This window comes from Mytilus galloprovincialis, chromosome 11 (genome assembly GCF_965363235.1).
Source record: "Mytilus galloprovincialis chromosome 11, xbMytGall1.hap1.1, whole genome shotgun sequence".
In the NCBI taxonomy this organism is placed as follows: domain Eukaryota; kingdom Metazoa; phylum Mollusca; class Bivalvia; order Mytilida; family Mytilidae; genus Mytilus; species Mytilus galloprovincialis.
Window position 1 is genome coordinate 62,609,840 of NC_134848.1, and position 20,612 is coordinate 62,630,451.

General features: G+C 31.9%; 1 protein-coding gene across 1 annotated transcript; it reads right to left on the minus strand.

The window, feature by feature from the left end:
- Window positions 1-7,890: 7,890 nt before the first annotated feature.
- Window positions 7,891-20,533, minus strand: LOC143052577 (proteasome subunit beta type-4-like). The gene is made up of 7 exons (XM_076225637.1): window positions 20,368-20,533; window positions 16,200-16,406; window positions 15,388-15,534; window positions 14,556-14,637; window positions 12,932-13,048; window positions 9,294-9,382; window positions 7,891-8,050 (listed from the first exon to the last, which is right to left on the minus strand). The coding sequence occupies exons 1-7, from the start codon at window positions 20,499-20,501 to the stop codon at window positions 8,038-8,040; spliced, it is 789 nt and encodes a 262-aa protein (XP_076081752.1). The 5' UTR covers window positions 20,502-20,533; the 3' UTR covers window positions 7,891-8,037.
- Between the last annotated feature and the right edge of the window lie 79 nt (window positions 20,534-20,612).

Here is a 20,612-nt window from a genome sequence, read left to right on the forward strand (position 1 = left end):
ACGATAGGAACTAGTCCAAATAATAATGACGTTTTATTTCATTAATTTGTTGTGACGCATTCGTAGAAATTAGTCCAAATAATCATGACGTCTTGTAAGGCTGATTTAATGTTTTGCAACGAACTAGTCCAATTAATAAACCAAGGTTAGTTGTCACTATAACAAGAAATTATGTTCTTTATAGCCGATATCTATTGGAGCCCTAAATTATTTGCGCCATTGCTGCTTCTGCGCTGCTTCATCTTTTGGAAACATATAGGTTTATTGTGTGCCAAAAAAAACCAAACAATCCACAGCATAACAATTAAGCCAGTTTGATACATTTATTCTATTCATATGACGTTTAAAAACATGTCTCTTCCTGTTCTATGCATTTGTTTTTCGAATTGTAGATGCATGATGTTCATGCTCAAGGTCAGGCTAAATCTTTGCAACTTTCAGCAAGCAATGACACATTTTTTTTAATCAAGCCTCTGCGATGATTTTCACCGTACAGACGTAGACAATATGATGACCGTTTTAAAGTCATAAATAGTATAGAGTTGTCTAAAATCTTAGTATCTAGGAAAAACCGTGATTTATAAGACTTAATACGATTGGGAGATTGATTCTGAAACAAACAAACGTACAAAAGTATTATTTAAACAAAAGATTTGTATAAAAACTAATAAATAATTCACGCTGTGTAAAGTAATTCCAAATTAATAGTCACTGTGTTAATCGGTTGATATCATTCGAAATGTACGGGATGATTAAATAAATAGTAATATCACTGTTGGTTTACATGTGATCTGGGAAGGAAGGAGAAGGATACCCCAGCTAACCTTGCTGAACCTAAATACAATTGGAAACAATAACTGGGAATGTGTACATACATTGGCGAACACTGGCTCCATAATATCACAGACAAAGACATGGGTAGCTCTAGAGAAATAGATTAACAGTTTTTCCATTTATATCAGTATCTTTGTACCTAAACAATATAACTCAGAAGCTGTCATTAGAATTAATTTCACAAAGTAACTCGAATAATCCAATACCTATTGGCAGGTTGTAAAAGAAGGACGAAGGATACCAGAGGGAAAGATTGAAAATAAACTGACAACCCCATGGCTAAAAATAAAAAGACAAAAAACGAATAAAAGTACACAAAACACAACATAGAAAACTAAAGAGTTTAAGCAACACGAACCCCATCAAAAACTGGGGTGAACTCAGGGGCCCCGGAAGTGTAAGCAGAGCCTGCACCACCTGTGGCACTGCACTCGTCGTTATGCTCATGTTATTACAAACCCGGTAAATTTGGTAGGTCACACAAGTGTATGCTGTTACAGTCGCCGCCTGACTGTAATTTCTATGCCACGCACTAAAGTCTCAGATGAGACAAAAAAACACCTTCCATACGGACAATTAAAGAGTAATTCACACAAAAAGTTATATGAACCAGCTATTCGAAGTAGTGTAAGCTAGGGGAGTCATATCTTGTGTTCAGTATTTTTTTTATTACCAAGATCCCTGCATCCTACAACTGGCTATGTATGTATATCTTACATAACATATGATTCAATTTTCAATTCCTATTCTTTGTTGTAACATTGATTTCACTTTATAGTCATAATGATTGGTGATTTTTTTCTTTATACTTGTTTGGCTTTCTAACTATTTTGATCTGAGCGTCACTGATAGGTCTTATGTAGACGAAACGCGCGTCTGGTATATCAGATGATAAGCCTTTTACCTTAGATAACTATATTATGACACATAAAACATCACGATTTTAATGTCTGCCAATCCATAATTAGGGTGAAGTATTATAAAACAAGTATGTAATGCAGTTATATTGATTGATGTTTACTAATCTGTTTCCACAAGTCTTTTTTATGAGTTAATAGCTGTGAAAACAGGAAGCCATATCCTTTTCATAGAAAAAATAATTGACGTAGAGAAATTAATCTGCCTTACTTATATAATTTGATGAGTAAAACAGTTACTTAAGGAGGTAGACCTAGGTTAAGGGAAATAACTCTTAAAATCATCAGTACGTTTGTGTCAACCATTTTTAAAAATATATTCTAAGCTTCTAGGTTACATAGATTATTTTCAATCTGTTTCAGGTAAATGCTTAAAATAAATTGATGAACTTGACTTTTACAAACGCTTAACTGATTTAAAGAGTTGTCTCCCTGAATTAAGGCCTATCCCCTTAAATTCACAAGTATCAGATTAATTGGTAATAATGTATCAACAGAAACTATTATTTATATAAAAAGCTTAGGCAAAATGTCATTGTCAGTTCATTATCTGATCATTGTTATATGCAGGTCAATTAATAGTGTTTTCATAACCTAACTTATAAAAAGGGGTCAAAGATACCAGAGGAACATTCAAACACATGCATCGAAAATAAACTGTCAACGCCAGCCAAGGGTAAATAATTTAATTTTGGATGTAACGCGTCTTCTGATTGGCTGACGTTATTTTGTTATGAGCCCATAGACATACTTTAGTCATGTGACCGTGACGTCATCAACGTTTTTTCATGGTTTTCTACGGTTTAAAATGGAATTTATAATTAAATTATAAGAAATTACTGTAATATTTTTTCTGTCTATTCGAAATAACATAAAAAATGTGATGCACACTGTTATATAACCTGCTACGCGCGTTATTCAGTGTGCACCAAATTTTTTATGTTATTTCTTCATAGACAGAAAAAATATTACAGTCATTCCTTAAATAAGAAAAACAGAAAGCAAATAATACAACACAAGACACAATCTAGAAAACTAACAACTAAGCAACATGAACCGCACCAAAAACTGGGGGTGATCTCAGGTTATCTAAACATGAAATTGAAGAAGTCTTCATTGCCTCCAATCGATGTACATGTATGGTCGTACTGATCCCTTATCCTTATCATCAAGGTAAAAAAAGTCAATTAATGTAGAAAGAAAACCAAACTAAATACAATAGGCGCATAAGAACCTGAATTAAGAACAAAAAAATAACAATTTTATAAATTATATTTCTTTTGTTAATTTCTAAATTGATTTTTAGATATAGCATTACAGTTATGCCGAGTGGAATTAATTATCTTTTCTTCAGATCAAGTATCATATTATTTATTTATGAAAAATTAAATCAGGATTTTTTTTTCATGTCTGTAACTTCAAAATCCTGTTCTCCCCTTTCCTATATTCAAATTTCTCCCTTCTATAATTCAAGGTCAATAAAATAATGTATAGATCTCAATTTGCTTGTTTAACAATTTTACAGTTAACAGTTTCTCTTTCAAGATAGACGAAAGATACTAGAGGGACATTAAAACTAGATCGGAAATAATCTGCCAACACCATGACTAAAACAGAAAAGAAAAACACTTTACAGACAAATAATTGAACACAAGACAAAACATAGAAAACTAAAGACTAAATAACATGACCCACATCAAAAACTGGAAGTGATCTCAGATGCTTCAAAATGGTAAGCAGGACCTGCTCCATATGACACCCGTCGTGTTGCTCGACATGTTATTACAAACCCAGTAAATTCAGTAGGTCACACAAGTTTATGCTGTGACAGTCGCCGCCTGATTGTAATTTCTATAACACGCACTATTAAAAGTCTCAGATGAGACAAAAAAAAAAACCTTCCATACAGACAATTGAAAAAGAGTAAATCACACAAAAAGTTATATGAACCAGCTATTCAAAGTAGTGTAAGGGGAATCCTATTTTGTGTTTAGTAATTTTTTTATTACCAAGATTCCTGCATCCTACAACTGGCTATGCATGTATATTTTACATAACATATGATTCAATTTTCAATTCCTATGCTTTGTTGTAACATTGATTTCACTTTATACTCAAAATGATTGGTGATTTTCTTTCTTTATACTTGTTTGGCTTTCTAACTATTTTGATCTGAGTGTCACTGATGAGTCTAATGTAGACGAAACGAGAGTCTGGTATATCAAATGATAAGCCTAGTACCTTAGATAACTATATTATGACACATAAAACATCACGATTTTAATGTCTGCCAACCAACAATCAGGGTTAAGTATTACAAAACAAGTCTGTAATGCAATTATATTGATACATGTATACTAAACTATTTTCAGAAGTCTGTTTATGTGTTAATAGCTGTAAAAGCAGGTATTCATATCCTTTTGTATAAAAAAAATTTGACATTAAGAGAAATTAATTGACCTTACTTATATACTTATATAATTAAATGAGTTGAACATATACTAAAATTCACAAGTATCAGATTAATTGGTAATGATGTAACTACAGGAGCCATTATTTATATAAAAAGCTTAGGAAATGTCATTAACAGTTCATTACCTGATCAACATGTAGGTCAATGGTGTTGTCATTACCTAACATCTAAAGATACCAGAGGGACATTCAAACTCATAGATAGAAAATAAACTGACAACGCCATGACAAGATACAGACAAAAAGACAAATAATAGAACACAAGACAAAACATGGAAAACCAAAGACTTCTCAACACGAACTCCACCAAAAACAGGAGGTGATCTCAGGTGATGTTTCACCAAAATCCGATCTCAGGTGATCTAAACATGAAATTTAAAAGTCTTCGATGCCTCTAACTGATGAACAGGTATGTTCATACTGATCCCTTATCCTTATCATCAAGGTAGAAAAGTATATTAATGTGGAAAAAAACCCAACTAAATACAATAGGCGCATTAGAACCTGAATCAAGAACAAAAACAAGAATGTGTCCCCGGTACACGGATTCTCATCTGCACTTTTATTTTTATGTTCAGTGAACCGTGAAAATAGGATAAAATCTCTAATTTGGCATTAAAATTAGAAAGATCTTATCATAGGGAACATGTTTACTAAGTTTCAAGTTGATTGGACTTCAACTTCATCAAACAGATGCTCCGCAGGGCGCAGCTTTATACGACCGCAGAGGTGGAACCCTGAACAGTTGGGGCAAGTATGGACACAACATTTAAGCTTGATACAGCTCTGAATTTGGATTGTGATTAAATAGTTGACACAACATAGGTTTCTGACACGGAATGAATGTGGTCTAAGAACTTAAACTTAAAAACTTATAAAATTTTAAAATTGGACATTTACCTTTTATGGTCCAATATCTAAAATCTAAATACATGGTTAGATTCAGCATATCATAGAACCGCAAGAATTCAATTTTTGATGAAATCAAATAATGTTCAATTTTAGACCCTTTAGACCTCAATGTGGACCAATTTGATAACTGGGCCCAAATATTAAAAATCTAAATACATGGTTAGATTCAGCATATTTAAGAACTCCATATATTCAATTTTTGTTGAAATCAAACAAAGTTTATTTTTGAACCCCGATTTTGACCAACTTGAAAACTGGGCCCATAATCAAAAATCTAAGTACATGTTTAGATTCGGCATATAAAAAAACACCAAGAAAATATTTTTTGTTAAAATCAAACTAAGTTTAATTTTGGACCCTTTGGACCTTAATGTAGACCAATTTGAAAACAGGGCCAAAATTTAAGAATCTAAATACTCGGTTAGATTTGGCATATAAAAGAACCCCAATAATTAATTTTTTTATGAAATCAAACAAAGTTTAATTTTGGCCCCTAATTCCTAAACTATTGGGACCAAACTCCCAAAATCAATCCCAACCTTCGTTTTGTGGTCATAAACCTTGTGTTAAAATTTCATAGATTTCTATTTACTTATACTAAAGTTACTGTGCAAAAACCAAGAAACATGCTTATTTGGGACCTTTTCGGCCCCTAATTCCTAAACTGTTGGGACCCAAACTCCCAAAATCAATTCCAACCTTCCTGTTGTGGTCATAGACCTTATGTTAAAATTTCATAGATTTCTGATATATACTAAAGTTATTGTGGGAAAACCAAGAAAAATGCTTATTTGGGGCCTTTATGGCCCCTAATTCCTAAACTGTTGGGACCAAAACTCCGAACCTTCCTTTTATGGTCATAAACCTTGTGTTTAAATTTCATAGATTTCTATTTACTTATACTAAAGTAATAGTGCGAAAACCAAATGTCTTTGGATGACGACGACAACGCCAACAACATACCAATATACGACCACAATTTTCAATTTTTGCAGTTGTATAAAAACTACCCAACCAAAAACTTTGACCTGAAGCAGGAAGGACGGACACACAGACCAGAAAACATAATACCCATAAATGGGGCATAAAAATAACAATTTGATAAATTTGATTTGTTTTATTAATTTCTAAATTGATTTTTAGATATAGCATTAGTTATGCTGAATGTATTTATTATCTTTTCTTCAGTTCAAGAATCATATTATTTGTTTATGAAAAATAAAATCAGGATTATTTTTTTCTTGTCTGTAACTTCGAAACCCTGTCGTCCCCCTTCCTATATTTAAATTACTCTCTACTATTATTCAAGATCAATAAAATAATTGATAGATTTCAATTTGCTTGTTTATCAATTTTAAAGTTAACAGTTTCTCTTTCAAGAGAGGGACGAAAGATTCAAACTCATAGATCGAAAATAAATGGCCAACACCATGACTAAAACAGAAAAGAAAAAAAGACTAATCATAGAACACAAGACAAAACATAGAAAACTAAAGACTAAATAACATAAACCACATCAAAAACTGGAAGTGATCTGAGATGCTCCAGAAGGATGAACAGGTTGTGCTCCACATGTGGCACCCATCTTGTTGCTTGTGTTATGTCAAACCGGTAAATAGTCTAATTCAGTAAGTCATATTTTTCAAAAGGGGAAGCAGTATTTGGGGTTTTGTCAGTTCCTTGTGAGTAAATAATGGACACATGATCTGGATTTTTATCAGATTAACTCTTAAATTTATGCTTTAAGTCACTCTGTATTTTTGTATTGCTTTGATGGCTTCAACCAAGTTACTGTTTATGTAGATCTTGTATTGCTGATCATCTATGCTCTTTACAGTACTGTTTCTGGTTAGCTAAAAATTGGAGAAAGATAGATATATCCTAATGTTGTCCTGAAATTTTATTTATCTATCTTATTTCAGATAATGCATTTTACACTTATGTTTTATCTTTAGCAAAGGTGACAATATGTGATACCCTAAGGATCACTAAACTAAAATTTTGGGTGAAATTAAAACAAAAGTTTGAGCTAACAACAAACACCAAGTGATGGTAATAGCTCACATTTCAGTTTAGGCAAGGACCCCAAGGTGAGGTAAGAATGACACATGACATACATGTAGGTCCTAAAATGACATTTCCAATCATAATCCTAATTAATAATTTTCAATGAGCATATATCTGACAACAACATTAAGGAAGCTACATTAGGCGGTACAGTGATATAAATTTTGACTACATACTTGTCTTTCAGTCTCTGGTGGATTGTTTTTTAATTGGAAATTATTTTAATCTCCATACTCATATTAATATACATTTATACTTATTTCAAAGGAAAAAATATTGGCAATCAAATAATTGCTAGACATATTTTGATGGAAGATATGAGAGATCATAATACCAAATAAATGTTAAAGTATGGTTCTCACTTAGACGAGTCAATCAATTATGGTGAAAATCTGTCTTGACTCCACTGGTTCAATCCAAAGATATAGCCAGATTGTGAATTGTTGTATCATGTGAGCCAAGAAATACATGTGTCATCCACCTCATGGAGCAAAACGTAAAAAGTTTTTAACGTCATATAAAATTTCCTTTCCTTGCTCTATTTTACCATGGAAACCAAATAATAAGTTTTATAGCAATAACCTTTCTTTTCTCTCTTACCATGGCAAAAACCATGAGTTCTTGGACTGCATACACAAACCCTTAATTAGACCCCAGGTCCTTGGTAACAGGAAAAAGTAACAATATGGAATATTTATGATTTTATTAACAAATGATGATGAATCCAATAGCACTATAACAATAGTTCTTGTATCACGTTCACTTTAACATGTCATCTTATGAATCTGTTGATTCTCTGTGATCTTGCCATCAAATGACGAGGAGAAAATGTCTATCATTCATAACCCCTGGAAATATAACGACAAAACAGTTAAGTACTATAAATTATAAAGGGATATTGTATTTAAAGTAGATAATAAGTACTGTAAATTGTAAGGGCTATTCCAGTAAAAAATGTATGGGGGAGGGGGGGGGAGGGGTTTGGAAGACACATTATATTAATAATACATGGGTGATGGGTATCTGAGCAACTTTTCACACTATGATGCACTATAATTCTCAATTACAATTGTCTGGGTGACGGGTGCTGACAAAAACTGCATATCAAATTAACTTATAAAGGAACATCATTATAGAACTGTAAAAGTGGCGCTACCAAAGTTTAAACTTGATCTGAGTTTTGTGGTTAAAGTATTGTGTATAAGTGTCATAACATTTGGTTGAAAAAATGGTTGAGGCAAACTTAAGTTAGAGAATTGGAAGTAAATATTCAAATGGACAAGGATAAAATCTAATGTCCCCTCTGCTACAGCATAGAAATTAGTTGCTTTATTATGAAAACTATCCCATTGGGATTTTGCAATACATGAAATAATATATTTGCAAATTGTTCTGACTTTTAATTTATTCATGACCATTATTCTATATCAAATTATAACAGCAATGGCTACATCTATAGCCTACAATATTATTTAACTAGGTCACTGTGATGTAATTGTTAAAGAAAAAGTTTATCTGTGAGCTTCTTTAAGTTTAAGATGAAGAGCACAGTATAGCATGCTTATATGAATGGTATACCAAATTTGAGGTTTTACTATAAAATGTACTTACTTAATATACAATATTAGGTCAATGTCAGAAAAATATAAACCTTTTTTTGTATTCAGCACAAAACTGGGTAAGGGTGAGGTTCTACTGAGCAGTTTCTTAGCCTCATACAAAAAAGTTTATATTTTTCTAACATTGACCTAATATTGTTTTTATACTGAAACTTAAATTAAAACATTGATAGCTATTAAAATAGTAACACAAACTTCAAAATTATTATCATCCCTTAATGAATCACTGATTGTGGAAAAATGGTTCCATGATGAAATTGACATTGCACAAAATAAAGCTGTTTTATTAAATTTAGGAAATAAACACAACTAGCATAACTAGTTGCAGTATAAAATGAGCTATTTAATATCAGTTTCTGGTGAAAATAGATATTTTACTGTAATATGTACAGTACTTACTTACTTAATTAAATGTGTTATTTCCTGATCAATTTTTAGTTGAACTGGAGGTTTTACTATAACATGTACTTACTTAATTAAATGAGCAATTTCCCAATTAGTTTCTGGCTGAACTGGAGGTTTTACTATACAACCGTCTTTTGTTACTATTGCCACTTCATACTGAAATTAAACAAGCAAATATTAAATAAAATGTTTGAAAATATAATCAATATTTATGATGATCTTTGAATTAAAAATACATTGGTCTCTCCTCTGTATGTAACCCCCTAATCTTATTAACCCTTTCAACGCTACACAAAAAAATGGAAAAATGGCTGCTGCTGCTGCTGCATTTTTTTTGTTGTGTTCATTCATTAGAACAGTATATTCCTTTTCCTATTATAAGAGATACAGAGAAAGTTATTGCATGAAAAATGCTCGGGAGAACATGAAATATAAATTTAAGCAATTATTTCAGTATAATTTTTATCAGGTTAGGTTGTTGTTTAATCTGACATATAATAAAGAAGACCCTAGTTGCTTGATCCCAAAGCATATTGCATCACATTACACAATGTAAAATGTAATCATGGCAAACATATGCTTCGTCCTCAAAATTTTCAGTCAACCACTGTTTCCCCCCCCCCCCCCCCCCCCCCCCCCCCTTTTTCTACGTCTTGTAATGATTGGTCAAATCATATTTCCTACACGAATTAAATGTAATAAACACATTGAGATAACAGGAAACCTTTTAACTAATCCTTGTTGTCAGTTTCGGCATAGAAATGCTGTAATATTTTCATATGAATAGCTTCGTTTCAGATTTCCGCTATTTGCATTTGTCAAAATATTTGTTTTTAATTTCCTTCTACTGCATGATTTTACTTAAAAAATTGCCGGGATTTTCAGCACAAATGAGACCTTGTATATCCTTGAATCATACCAAGAAAAATTGGAGAGAACCTGAATGAAAACCAGATGGTTTAAGAGTCCTGATGAAAAATCCATTGTCATTGCGGCATATGCTGCGAATAGCAGTGGCGGACAGCGTATGTCATCGCATCATATGCCGCGTATAGAATTGAAATGGTTAAAATCGCATTTATTCTAAAATGACAAATTCACAATAATAAATACAGGCAGTAATTTCTGAATTTACAGTATTTTGATCTTATGGTTTTTAAATTTTTAAAGCAAGGAAAACAAATAATTTTCAGTTATGAGCATATAATTATATCTATTCTTTTTCCATTTTTCAAAGTATTTTTAGCATTTGAATCTGCTTTATACAAATATGAAATATAATCAATATCAAAACCAGTTTTTCACACAATAATTTTAATGGGTTTCTTGTAAAAAAGTTTTTCCTATAGGGCAAGGATCAGATAAAGTGTAACATTTGTGTGACATAACGTCCGTCACATTTAAGCCCATATATCAAGATTTTAAATATATTAGAGGAATCTTCAAAATTTCAGTGTTGACTTGTGTGATTATAGAGATAGTTCTTTGTTTCAATACTTGTCAACAGACATTCAAACAAAGGCACAACTTTTGTGATGGATGTTACATTGACAAGTTTGACATGCTAATTTTAGATCAAAGAAAGTTTTAAATGTATTTCAAACTAATTAAATTACATGGTTTTCATTCTTGTTCTGAACTCATGAAAATGCACATCTTGGAAGTTTAAAGTTAAAAAGAATAATGGGGTTAAAAAAAAGTAATGGACGTCACAAAAATATGATGCATATTTGTTTAGTTTCCATTCCAACTAATCACTACTGGACACCAGGAGAGTCAAAATGGTTAGGATTATATAACTGGTAGTAGTAAAAACCCAGAGTCAATGGGAAATGGATATTAATAATGGTTAATTTGTTTAGTGTGATGGAAGTTTTGTTTGACAGTTTGACATTTTATAAGTCACATTTCACATCTGTGTAACGGGCGTCACAAAAAAATGCTGTATATTTTTTTATTTTTCAACCTAAGTTCTTACAACTGGACGCCTGTAGAGTCAGAATTGGTAAAATACATCAAAATGGTTGTATGTAAAAGATAAAGAATCAATAGAAAATAGATACATATAAGAATTCATTTGTATAGTGTGACAGACGTTTTGTTTGACAGTTTGACATTTTCCAAGTTAAATTTTACACTCATGCATGAGAATTTTAAAAGAAATGATGTACTGATAACTTTGGTACTTAATCAAAGACGTAGAACCAGCATTTCTTGCATACCACTAAATGACATTGTGTATATCAACACAGTTCGACAGGAATTATAAACTATTTATTTTAGGAAATATTGTCAAAAATAACGCCTGTTCTATATGATTGTGGAATTTGGAACTGAATGACTCAATTTCACCTTACTATTGCACAATTTCAATGTTAGGGTAGAATAATAACAGTTCACTGGTATCATGATATTCTCTGTTCAAAACAATGAGATACATACTTGCAAATGTTTGCCCTTTATACAGGGAGGTCAAACAATAACAGTCGTTCGTTGATTAATTGTCACATAGTAATTGGCAAAAATAGTTTCCTAGTTTTCATTAAAATATTTCATTTTAACAAACAATTATTATCAATAACTGTTACAATATCTATATCAAATATAACCATAACATGATACTTCGTGGTTGTATCTCGTATGAGACACTTTGTACAATCATTAAATATTAGAACGCCCGTTATTCTTGAAAAAATATTTGACCGACACTAAACTTACCCTTCTGCAAGTTACACTATCTATTTTTGACACATAGATCAATGACATAGTAATCATGTGTACCCAATTACAAAGCACATGATGTGATGATGTATACCACTCTTTCATGTAAATATAGACAGTTTGATCGCCGTTACTTTGAAAATTTGAAATGCTTGTCTTTTGTAATATCTATGTCTGAATGCAATATTTCTTAGCAAATTTTAAAGGATTATTATTTGAGGGTTCCTGAACATTTGTAGGGTTATATTAGACATTGTACTTCAACAGTAAACAAAGTTAAAAATTAGGTCATAATTTGACAGACAGCATAATGGACAAACAGTGATTTTTGAAGAGTTTTTTCTCAATAAATCTGCACAAATTATTCCTACTCATAGGTTTGAAGTGTTCATTGACATGTTATTTCTCAATATTAATAAAGCTGGAGAACATGCAATTTGACAAATGGATATTCTAAATCAATTTTCTCAAAGGCCTACTAAATGTCACAAAATGGCTGACAAAAAACATTGACATTTCAGGAAAAAATCCAATTAAAAATCGAACCACAAATAGTTAATAAATGATTTTATTTATTATATATATACACTACAAACACCACTTTGTTTTGGTTTATGACTCTTATTTATACACATAAGTAAAGAAAATTTTCACAAGAAATGTTCGGGCGTTACTTTTTACACTTTATCTGATCTTTGCCCTATACTCCAGTGCCCAAACTCTTAATATAAGAATAACCTTTACCTAATAACAAAATAGTGTATGTGCCAAGACAGGGGCATATTATTCTGCAGTAATAATTTTTTTGTTGTATTTCATATTAGTTTTTCAGTTTGTAATTTTGTCATGTCTGTACTATGCCGTATGGGTTTTTCTAACAGTTGACGGCCATACAAGCTCTCCATCATTTGAAATCTGATGGATAGTTGTCTCATTGATATTCATACGGCATCTACTTATTTTTCTATTACACAGCAATATTACCTTGTTAATAGATCTAGCATCTCTGTAATACAAAATCTTCATACATCTTTCTATCTGTTTTTGTGCTTCCTCTAACGTCATGTTAGGATTATTCTCATAGGCTTCTCTTAATAAAGGCTGAAATGTATATTAGTATTTTAATGTTTTATAACCTTATACAAAATAAATATATATTTTATCAGCATATAGCAGGCCTCTACATTAACATTTTTTCTAACTTGTCCCTTCGGACAAGTGGCAAGAAAATCAGCTTGTCCGAACTCTCAACTCACTTGTCCGAATTCATAATTAAAAATCTAACATATTGATGATTTATGCAATAATAACACTTGGGCTTTGATTGTACCTAATAAAAGGAGCATTTTGTAATGTTATATGAATACCGCATCAAAATACATTTCATTATTTCAGAATGAAAGTTTTTTTGCAAGACTGTGTTCTCTGACTCAATGTCACTATCATTTGTCAATCATTTAATCATCATTTCTTCCCAAACCACTACGTTCCCCTATGGACCTATTCATTCTTTAGTAGTGGTATGGGTTAAACCAAGGATGTAAATACACCTGGCCACCTTGAACATGTATATGAGTAAACCTTTTTAATTTATTGATGATGTCAAAACAAGCTTTTACAATTTATTTTGATTTGTATATACATTGATATATGATCATGAAGTACATACACATTTCACTAAAAAATCTGCCTTTTAAGTTTTTTTGTTTTTTTTCATCTTAAATTTTTATATCACATGTCATAGATTTTATCAAATAAAACCTCTTTTAATATATTGTTATGCATAAAAGCAAAATCAAATGAAACATACTTTAATTTAATATTTTAAAGTTTAGGTAAAACTCCATATGGAGGTGCTCCTAATTCAAGGAAGCTTATACTAAGAAGATACATTAACATTGGTTTCTTTCCCCTTACTTATATCCCCCTGGTCAATGGCTGCCAGCATGTTCAATACTCCAAATCAGAGACATATAATACAAGTTTTATATGTCTCTGGTTCAATCAACGAATAATTATTTCATTAAGTATGATAAATAAAACAATCATTCATATTTTTGGGAATGTATAAGTCTTGAATTTGATCTATTTTTATCTGACCTTGATTTTTTTAACTTGTCCCATCGGACAAGTAGTATGGTGAATCTACTTGCCCGACACCTGTGTGCACTTGTCCCGGACAATCGGACAAGCGTTAATGTCGAGCCCTGTATATTTGTTGTGATATTGAAGAGGAGTATTAGATTATTGTCACATAATTTAGTGTTAAAGTGCTAGTTCACAAGTCTGTAGTACTGAGACAGGCCACCCTACCAGGACATACCAATTTCAGAGTCTTCCAGTCGGTGCCATGATACACATGTATATCATATCAGCAAGTAACTGTAGGAATTATGATTGCATTTTATACATAGTTAACCACAAAAAGCAGAAAATTACATTTTTTTTTCGAAAAAAAGCTGGATTACCAATTCAGGAATATGATATTTGTTATCCTTTTGTTTGATGTGTTTGATCTTTTGATTTTGCCATTTGATTAGTGACCTCCCGTTCAGATCTTTCCTTGAAGTTTGGTATTTTTGTTATTTTACTATTTATTGTGACTTACATTTGCTATATATGCTCCATAACCAGTACAAATAGTTGGCGATTCATAAGCTACACCTATCTTGTCAACAAAACCTAAAAAGCTGTAATATATAATATGCAAATTATTGGCAATCTGTACAGTATGTTCCAACTGATAAATATTTTTTTAGATCACAGGCTGGATGTTATATCTTTAAAATTTTGGCAAACCATCAAGAAACAATGATTTTCTTTTATAAATACATGCAATATCATTGCTATAATGGAAGAAGCTATCAAAATACTTTGAATGTTTGAATTTTTTTACTACATTTACTACTTGAAAGTACTGTATAGTATAATGACATCAATACTATGACATAAGATCTAGTGGGCAAGTAGAACTGGTTTAACCATAGCTAATTATATATAACCAGTCATAGAAATTGGGGTTGGGCATAGTTTACAGGAACTAATTGATGATTTTTCAAATTATTACTACAAATGTACAAAAATCAACAGGACCGAATATATTTTTACAGGACTATCCTGCGCATCCTGTGCTAATTCTGAGGACTAAACCCAACTATTTTTCATGCCTGTACAAAATCAGGCTATCTGAATCATATATTGCTTCAATTTGTTTGTGTTTTTATGCTCTTTCTTTCTGATGTAATGAGCAATAATCTCAGGTTCAAAATTGAATACTTATGGTTCTCTGTCCTGTAATCTTTCAACAATTGAATACTTACGGTTCTCTGTCCTGTAATTTTTCAACAATTGAATACTTACGGTTCTCCGTCCTGTAATCTTTCAACAATTGAATACTTACGGTTCTCCATCCTGTAATCTTTCAACAATTGAATACTTACGGTTCTCCGTCCTGTAATCCTCCAACAAGGAACACATTCCACAGTGGATTAAACTGTGACCTTCTGTTATACAGTATTCTAGTCATCCATGAGTACAGTCCCCTTGGTGTGTAGCCAAAACCGTCATTTAAGCATTCTTCATCTATTCTGTAAATATGTATGCAAAACAATTAAACATTAGTTTACATTTGAAATTAATAACTTTAATTGATTTCAATACAAATTAAACAAGCAATCCATGATTATCCTTAAAAATGCACTCAACATGCTCAACAACACATGTTTACCAAAAATACACAACATCATCCCATATGTCATCAGAAAATGAAATGGAAATGTTTAAAATTACATCGTACATGTACATGAAAAGCTTAAAATAATAAATTAATTCAACACAGCTACATTGTACCATATGCCTACACACACTTACATTGTATAAAAAAAATCTATGCATTCAGTATAATTAGTTTTAATATAGTGGTTGAAGTTGTTCATGAAATATAACCAATTTATTTTTGACCAGGTTATATCAGACATACATGTATTAGATGTTTTCAGGAGTGTGATAATAAATATAGTATTAATGCTCTTGGTACACAAATTTTTCTTGTAGTTGCACAACATGTATTATAAATATATTATAAATGTGCACAAGCTTGTCAACAAGAGCTGCACAAAAATCCTGTTCTTTGTCTTAAACTTTAACAATTTTCAGCTCTAGGATTTTATTCTAAGCTGTATCAACAACAGAAAACGTTTTCATATTGCTGCAATTTGTATCTATGGTTTAGCCATACATGTACATGACTTACACTCTTTGTTCAATAACACTCTGTAAATACTGGAAATCTGCATAATCTCCCCCACAGCCTATGATTGTACTGTCATTAACCTTCATCACACGAGAGAGATTCCTGTACCTGGCGAGAGAGCCGTATGATCCTAACATGTCAGCAGCTATCACTACCCCACCATTAAACTTTATACCTAGGACAGACGTTCCAGTTACAGTTGGTGCTCTGAAATACAAATGAAATAAAGAAAAGAGGGTTAAGTCAAGATAATATTTAGACATCTGCAGTTTATACTAATTAAGATATACATGAAATAGTTACAACTTGTACTGAATTTTTTGTAACATTGTTATGTTTCATTTCATAGATAGATAAATCAACAATTTGATAGTTATTGGAAAGTTCAGTTGATCTCGTCTGAGATTTGTTCTTCTTGGTCATGTTGGTGACATAAAAATTGCTTATTGATAAACCATGGATTTGTTTGGAATGCATTCTAAAACAAGTTCATCAGTTTTTTCTTGTGTTAGTGAATAAGCACATGTCTTAAGCTTTCTTTAATTATTAATCATCATGATTATAAGATTTTTTTGTAAAAAAAAGCCTTCTTTTGAGACCAAATGAATATGATTAATTAATGATTAAATACAACACATATACTTACACAACCTAACTTACAGTTTATTGTTCGTCATTTCTGTTATGCTTACATGTACCGGTAGGTTCATTAAATAGTGGAGATTACAGAAAATTCAGGTGGTATTCTGCTTTCAAATTGCTTAAAAGTTTTGATAGCACATCTCAAAAATATAATCAATGCAGACCACTATAGAGTTACATGTATGTCCTTCACAGGAAAAAAATCAACAATTATGTGCGCCTTTAGCATTTACCAGATATACATGTAACATCATTACATGTGCAAGGGGATCACTTGTATTAACATTCATCAAGCGTCTAAGTGTCATTATTTTGAAGGATAGTCTAGAAATAAGGTTTGTTCTGTAGATGCATGTACATTTTTTTGTACTTAATCATAATTTCTTAATTTCTTAATGACAACAGTGCTGATTGTCAATTGTGAGAATTTAATTTGTCAAGACAAATAATTTGAAAAATTAGTAGAAAAAAAAAGTAGAATATTTTTTAACTAGTAAATTGTCACAGAATTGAAGATGCAGCTAAACTAATAAATGATGTTCACTCAAATGAATTTTTTGGGCAAAAATGCATCCAAGTTGAAAGGAATGCATGTCGTTTCGTAACCTGGTCGTTTCGTAACTATGTTGATTTGTAACTGAGACGTTTCATACCTGGTGTAATTATATATGGTTATAAGTGTTAGTTTAAATTAATTAGTTTAAATGAAACAGTTAAAGTTATTAATTTATAAATGATCAAATTGTTCATCTAATAATAACAATATTGTAATGTTTTTAATTTAAAACTTTCTTAAATCTTTTTAATTATTGGCTATAATTGGTAATTATGCTTAGGTGTTCTTTCTGTAGTTATAGACTCCAATATCGTCAGACTAAAAACAAGAAACATGAAAGAAACCTAATGATGGAATAAAAAAAGATTAATAAAGAACTCAGCAACATAAAGATGAGTGGTGTCAAGTATTGGAGACAACAAAGCACGTGGCAGACAACTAAATACTTTGATAAGGACGGGGTACATCTAAAATGATGATGGACAATTTCAATTCTTCTATTCTATTCGCATGTGTGCAAAACTGTACTTGTTAAGGTGGCTCGGGTCTATTCGGATTTTCTATCAGAAAGGCCGTATTTTTTGTTATTTTATTCTTTAAAGAAAGTGAATGAAATTGGTCGAAAAAAAATAGGGGGTCACGGACCATTTAAGCTCAAAATTTTACTTTTAAACAGGTATGCAAAAGGGACCATTTTTCAATGAAATGATAGGGAAAATAGAGGTGTTGACATATTTTTATCGGAATATCAAAAAAACATTCTATGACACTTGGTCCAAAACTGTAATATAGGAACTTGAAATATAGCTTTAAAGAATGTGCAAATAAAAAACATAGGTCACCGATAAGGAAAAAAAATTATTTTGCATCAAAACCCAAATTTTGGCGGGAAAATGGTAAAACTGCGTGAAATGTCGTTTTGAGCCCTTAAAAGATACACATAATAACGAAAATATTCTTTAAGTGACATACCTACAATGATTTAACATTTCTAATCAATCAAAATATTAAAAAAATAATTTCGAATTTACGACAAATACTTTTCGTGTACATTGTAATTCATGCGTGAAATTATGCGCAGTCGAATAGTCCCGATCCACCTTAAGTGCAAAATTTTGTGCAATCAATTATCTAATAAATAAATATAGATATATATATATATATGTACACCAATAGGTCTTTTTATTATTTTTAAGTAACCTACGACTCATATTATTATTATATATTGACATGGGGACGAAGTCCCCAATAACAGTAGAAAATTCAATAAAAAAAAAAAAAAAAAGATCGGAAAAATTTTCCCGATATTTTCATTGTACTAATGAACTCAAAATCGTTCAGATTTTTTTTTCTCGCGTTTTTGAATTTCCGGATCTGCGCAGAAATTTACTTTCGTTTCTGATCTTGTTTGCATTAGACTTTGAATAAAATGTATATTTATCAGTTTAAGAAAGGAACTCAATACTATTAATTCATTTTTAAAAATTGTTTATTATAAAAAAAAACGTTACCTGATGACAGCGTTTCTTTGTTTACATTGAATATGACGTCATAACTTAAATAACGTCACAACTAAAATCCCTAACAACAGAACCAAAATCGGAAACGTTACATTCTTTGTTTACATTGAATATGACGTCATAACGTCACAACTAAATCCTTAACAACAGAACCAAAATCGGAAACGTTACGGTATTTCCGTTTCTCTTTTTAACATGTTTGATTTATAAAAAAAAATCATACAGACTTCGTCCCCATTCACAGGTTATGCCTGCCTCATATTATTGGTTACAAAACGTCTCAGGTACGAAACGACCTAGTAAGTTACGAATCGACTAGTCCGAGATTACCCTGACGTCCAACGGCTGTTTTGCCAGACAAGCTGGGGCCGTGGGACGTCAGAAGTCGTCCCATATCAAAAAGTGGATATTTGCCCACCCAAAAAAAAATGCGCTGCTTCGTCGCTTCTGAGGCCGACTGACGGCCTTGGAATTATATAAATCGGGCATCAATCTGTTCATTTTTCATTTATCTCTTCATTTATGTAAGTTTCACCTACCTGCCAACCTTTATTTTTCCATATTTTAACAGTTTTCACAGTGACCCATCGATTTCGACATTTTGACTTTCACTTTCAAATGGACGTCAAGTTACGAGAGAGTTCGTGGTCTCGAGACTCAAAATATGCAAATATTTATATTTTTTCACCTCCTTTATAGGAGATCGATGTTTAACATTTAGTTCCGACCACGTTACAATCGGAAGCTCTCGGACATTTAGATAACTTGCATTGTAAATGAACGAGGTGTTACAATATAGTCATTTGCATAAATCATCACTGTTTTCTCGTGGTCACGTGATTATCTTTGAAAATGAAAGGCAAAATGCTGAAATCGATGGGTCACTGTGAAAACTGTTAAAATATGGAAAAATAAAGGTTGGCAGGTAGGTGAAACTTACATAAATGAAGAGATAAATGAAAATGAACAGATTGATGCCCGAATTATATAATTCCAAGGCCGTCAGTCGGCCTCAGAAGCGACGAAGCAGCGCATCTATTTTGGGTGGGCAAATATCCACTTTTTGATATGGGACGAGCTCTGACGTCCCACGGCCCCAGCTTGTCTGGCAAAACAGCCGTAGGACGTCAGAGTAATCTGGGACTATGAATCGACTAAGTTACGAAATGACCAGGTTAGGAAACGACCTGCACCGGTCTAAAGGAGCCTGTAATTCATGTTTTCGTTTGTTACACATTTGTTTTTTTGTTCATTACTTTGTACATTAAACAGAATGGAGCCAAGAAAGAAATGATCTGTCAAACGCATAGGACATGCATGGTTTTGACCTGACTGGTAGACTAATTTCAACATTACTACCAACAATGACATATTAATGTTTCAAAATAAAGAGAAAAAAGGGGGGATTTGTAACACGGCTTGTGTACTTGTTTATTGTGAGATGCCTTACAGTGTACGTTTAGCTGCACCAATCTGTGATTGATTTTGCATTGCAGTCTGTCCTGGTCCTGGGAAATTGTAAACGGAACCAGGAGATGGTCCATTTCTCCAAAATTCTGTAGACATCATACTCTCCGAAGTCATCTTTTACCGGAAGTGGATACCGACTGCATTACTCTCTAAATTTATCAAATCAAATGTTAGTAAATGAAGTGAATTTTGCAATGCAAAATACGACAAAATATTAATGTTAAG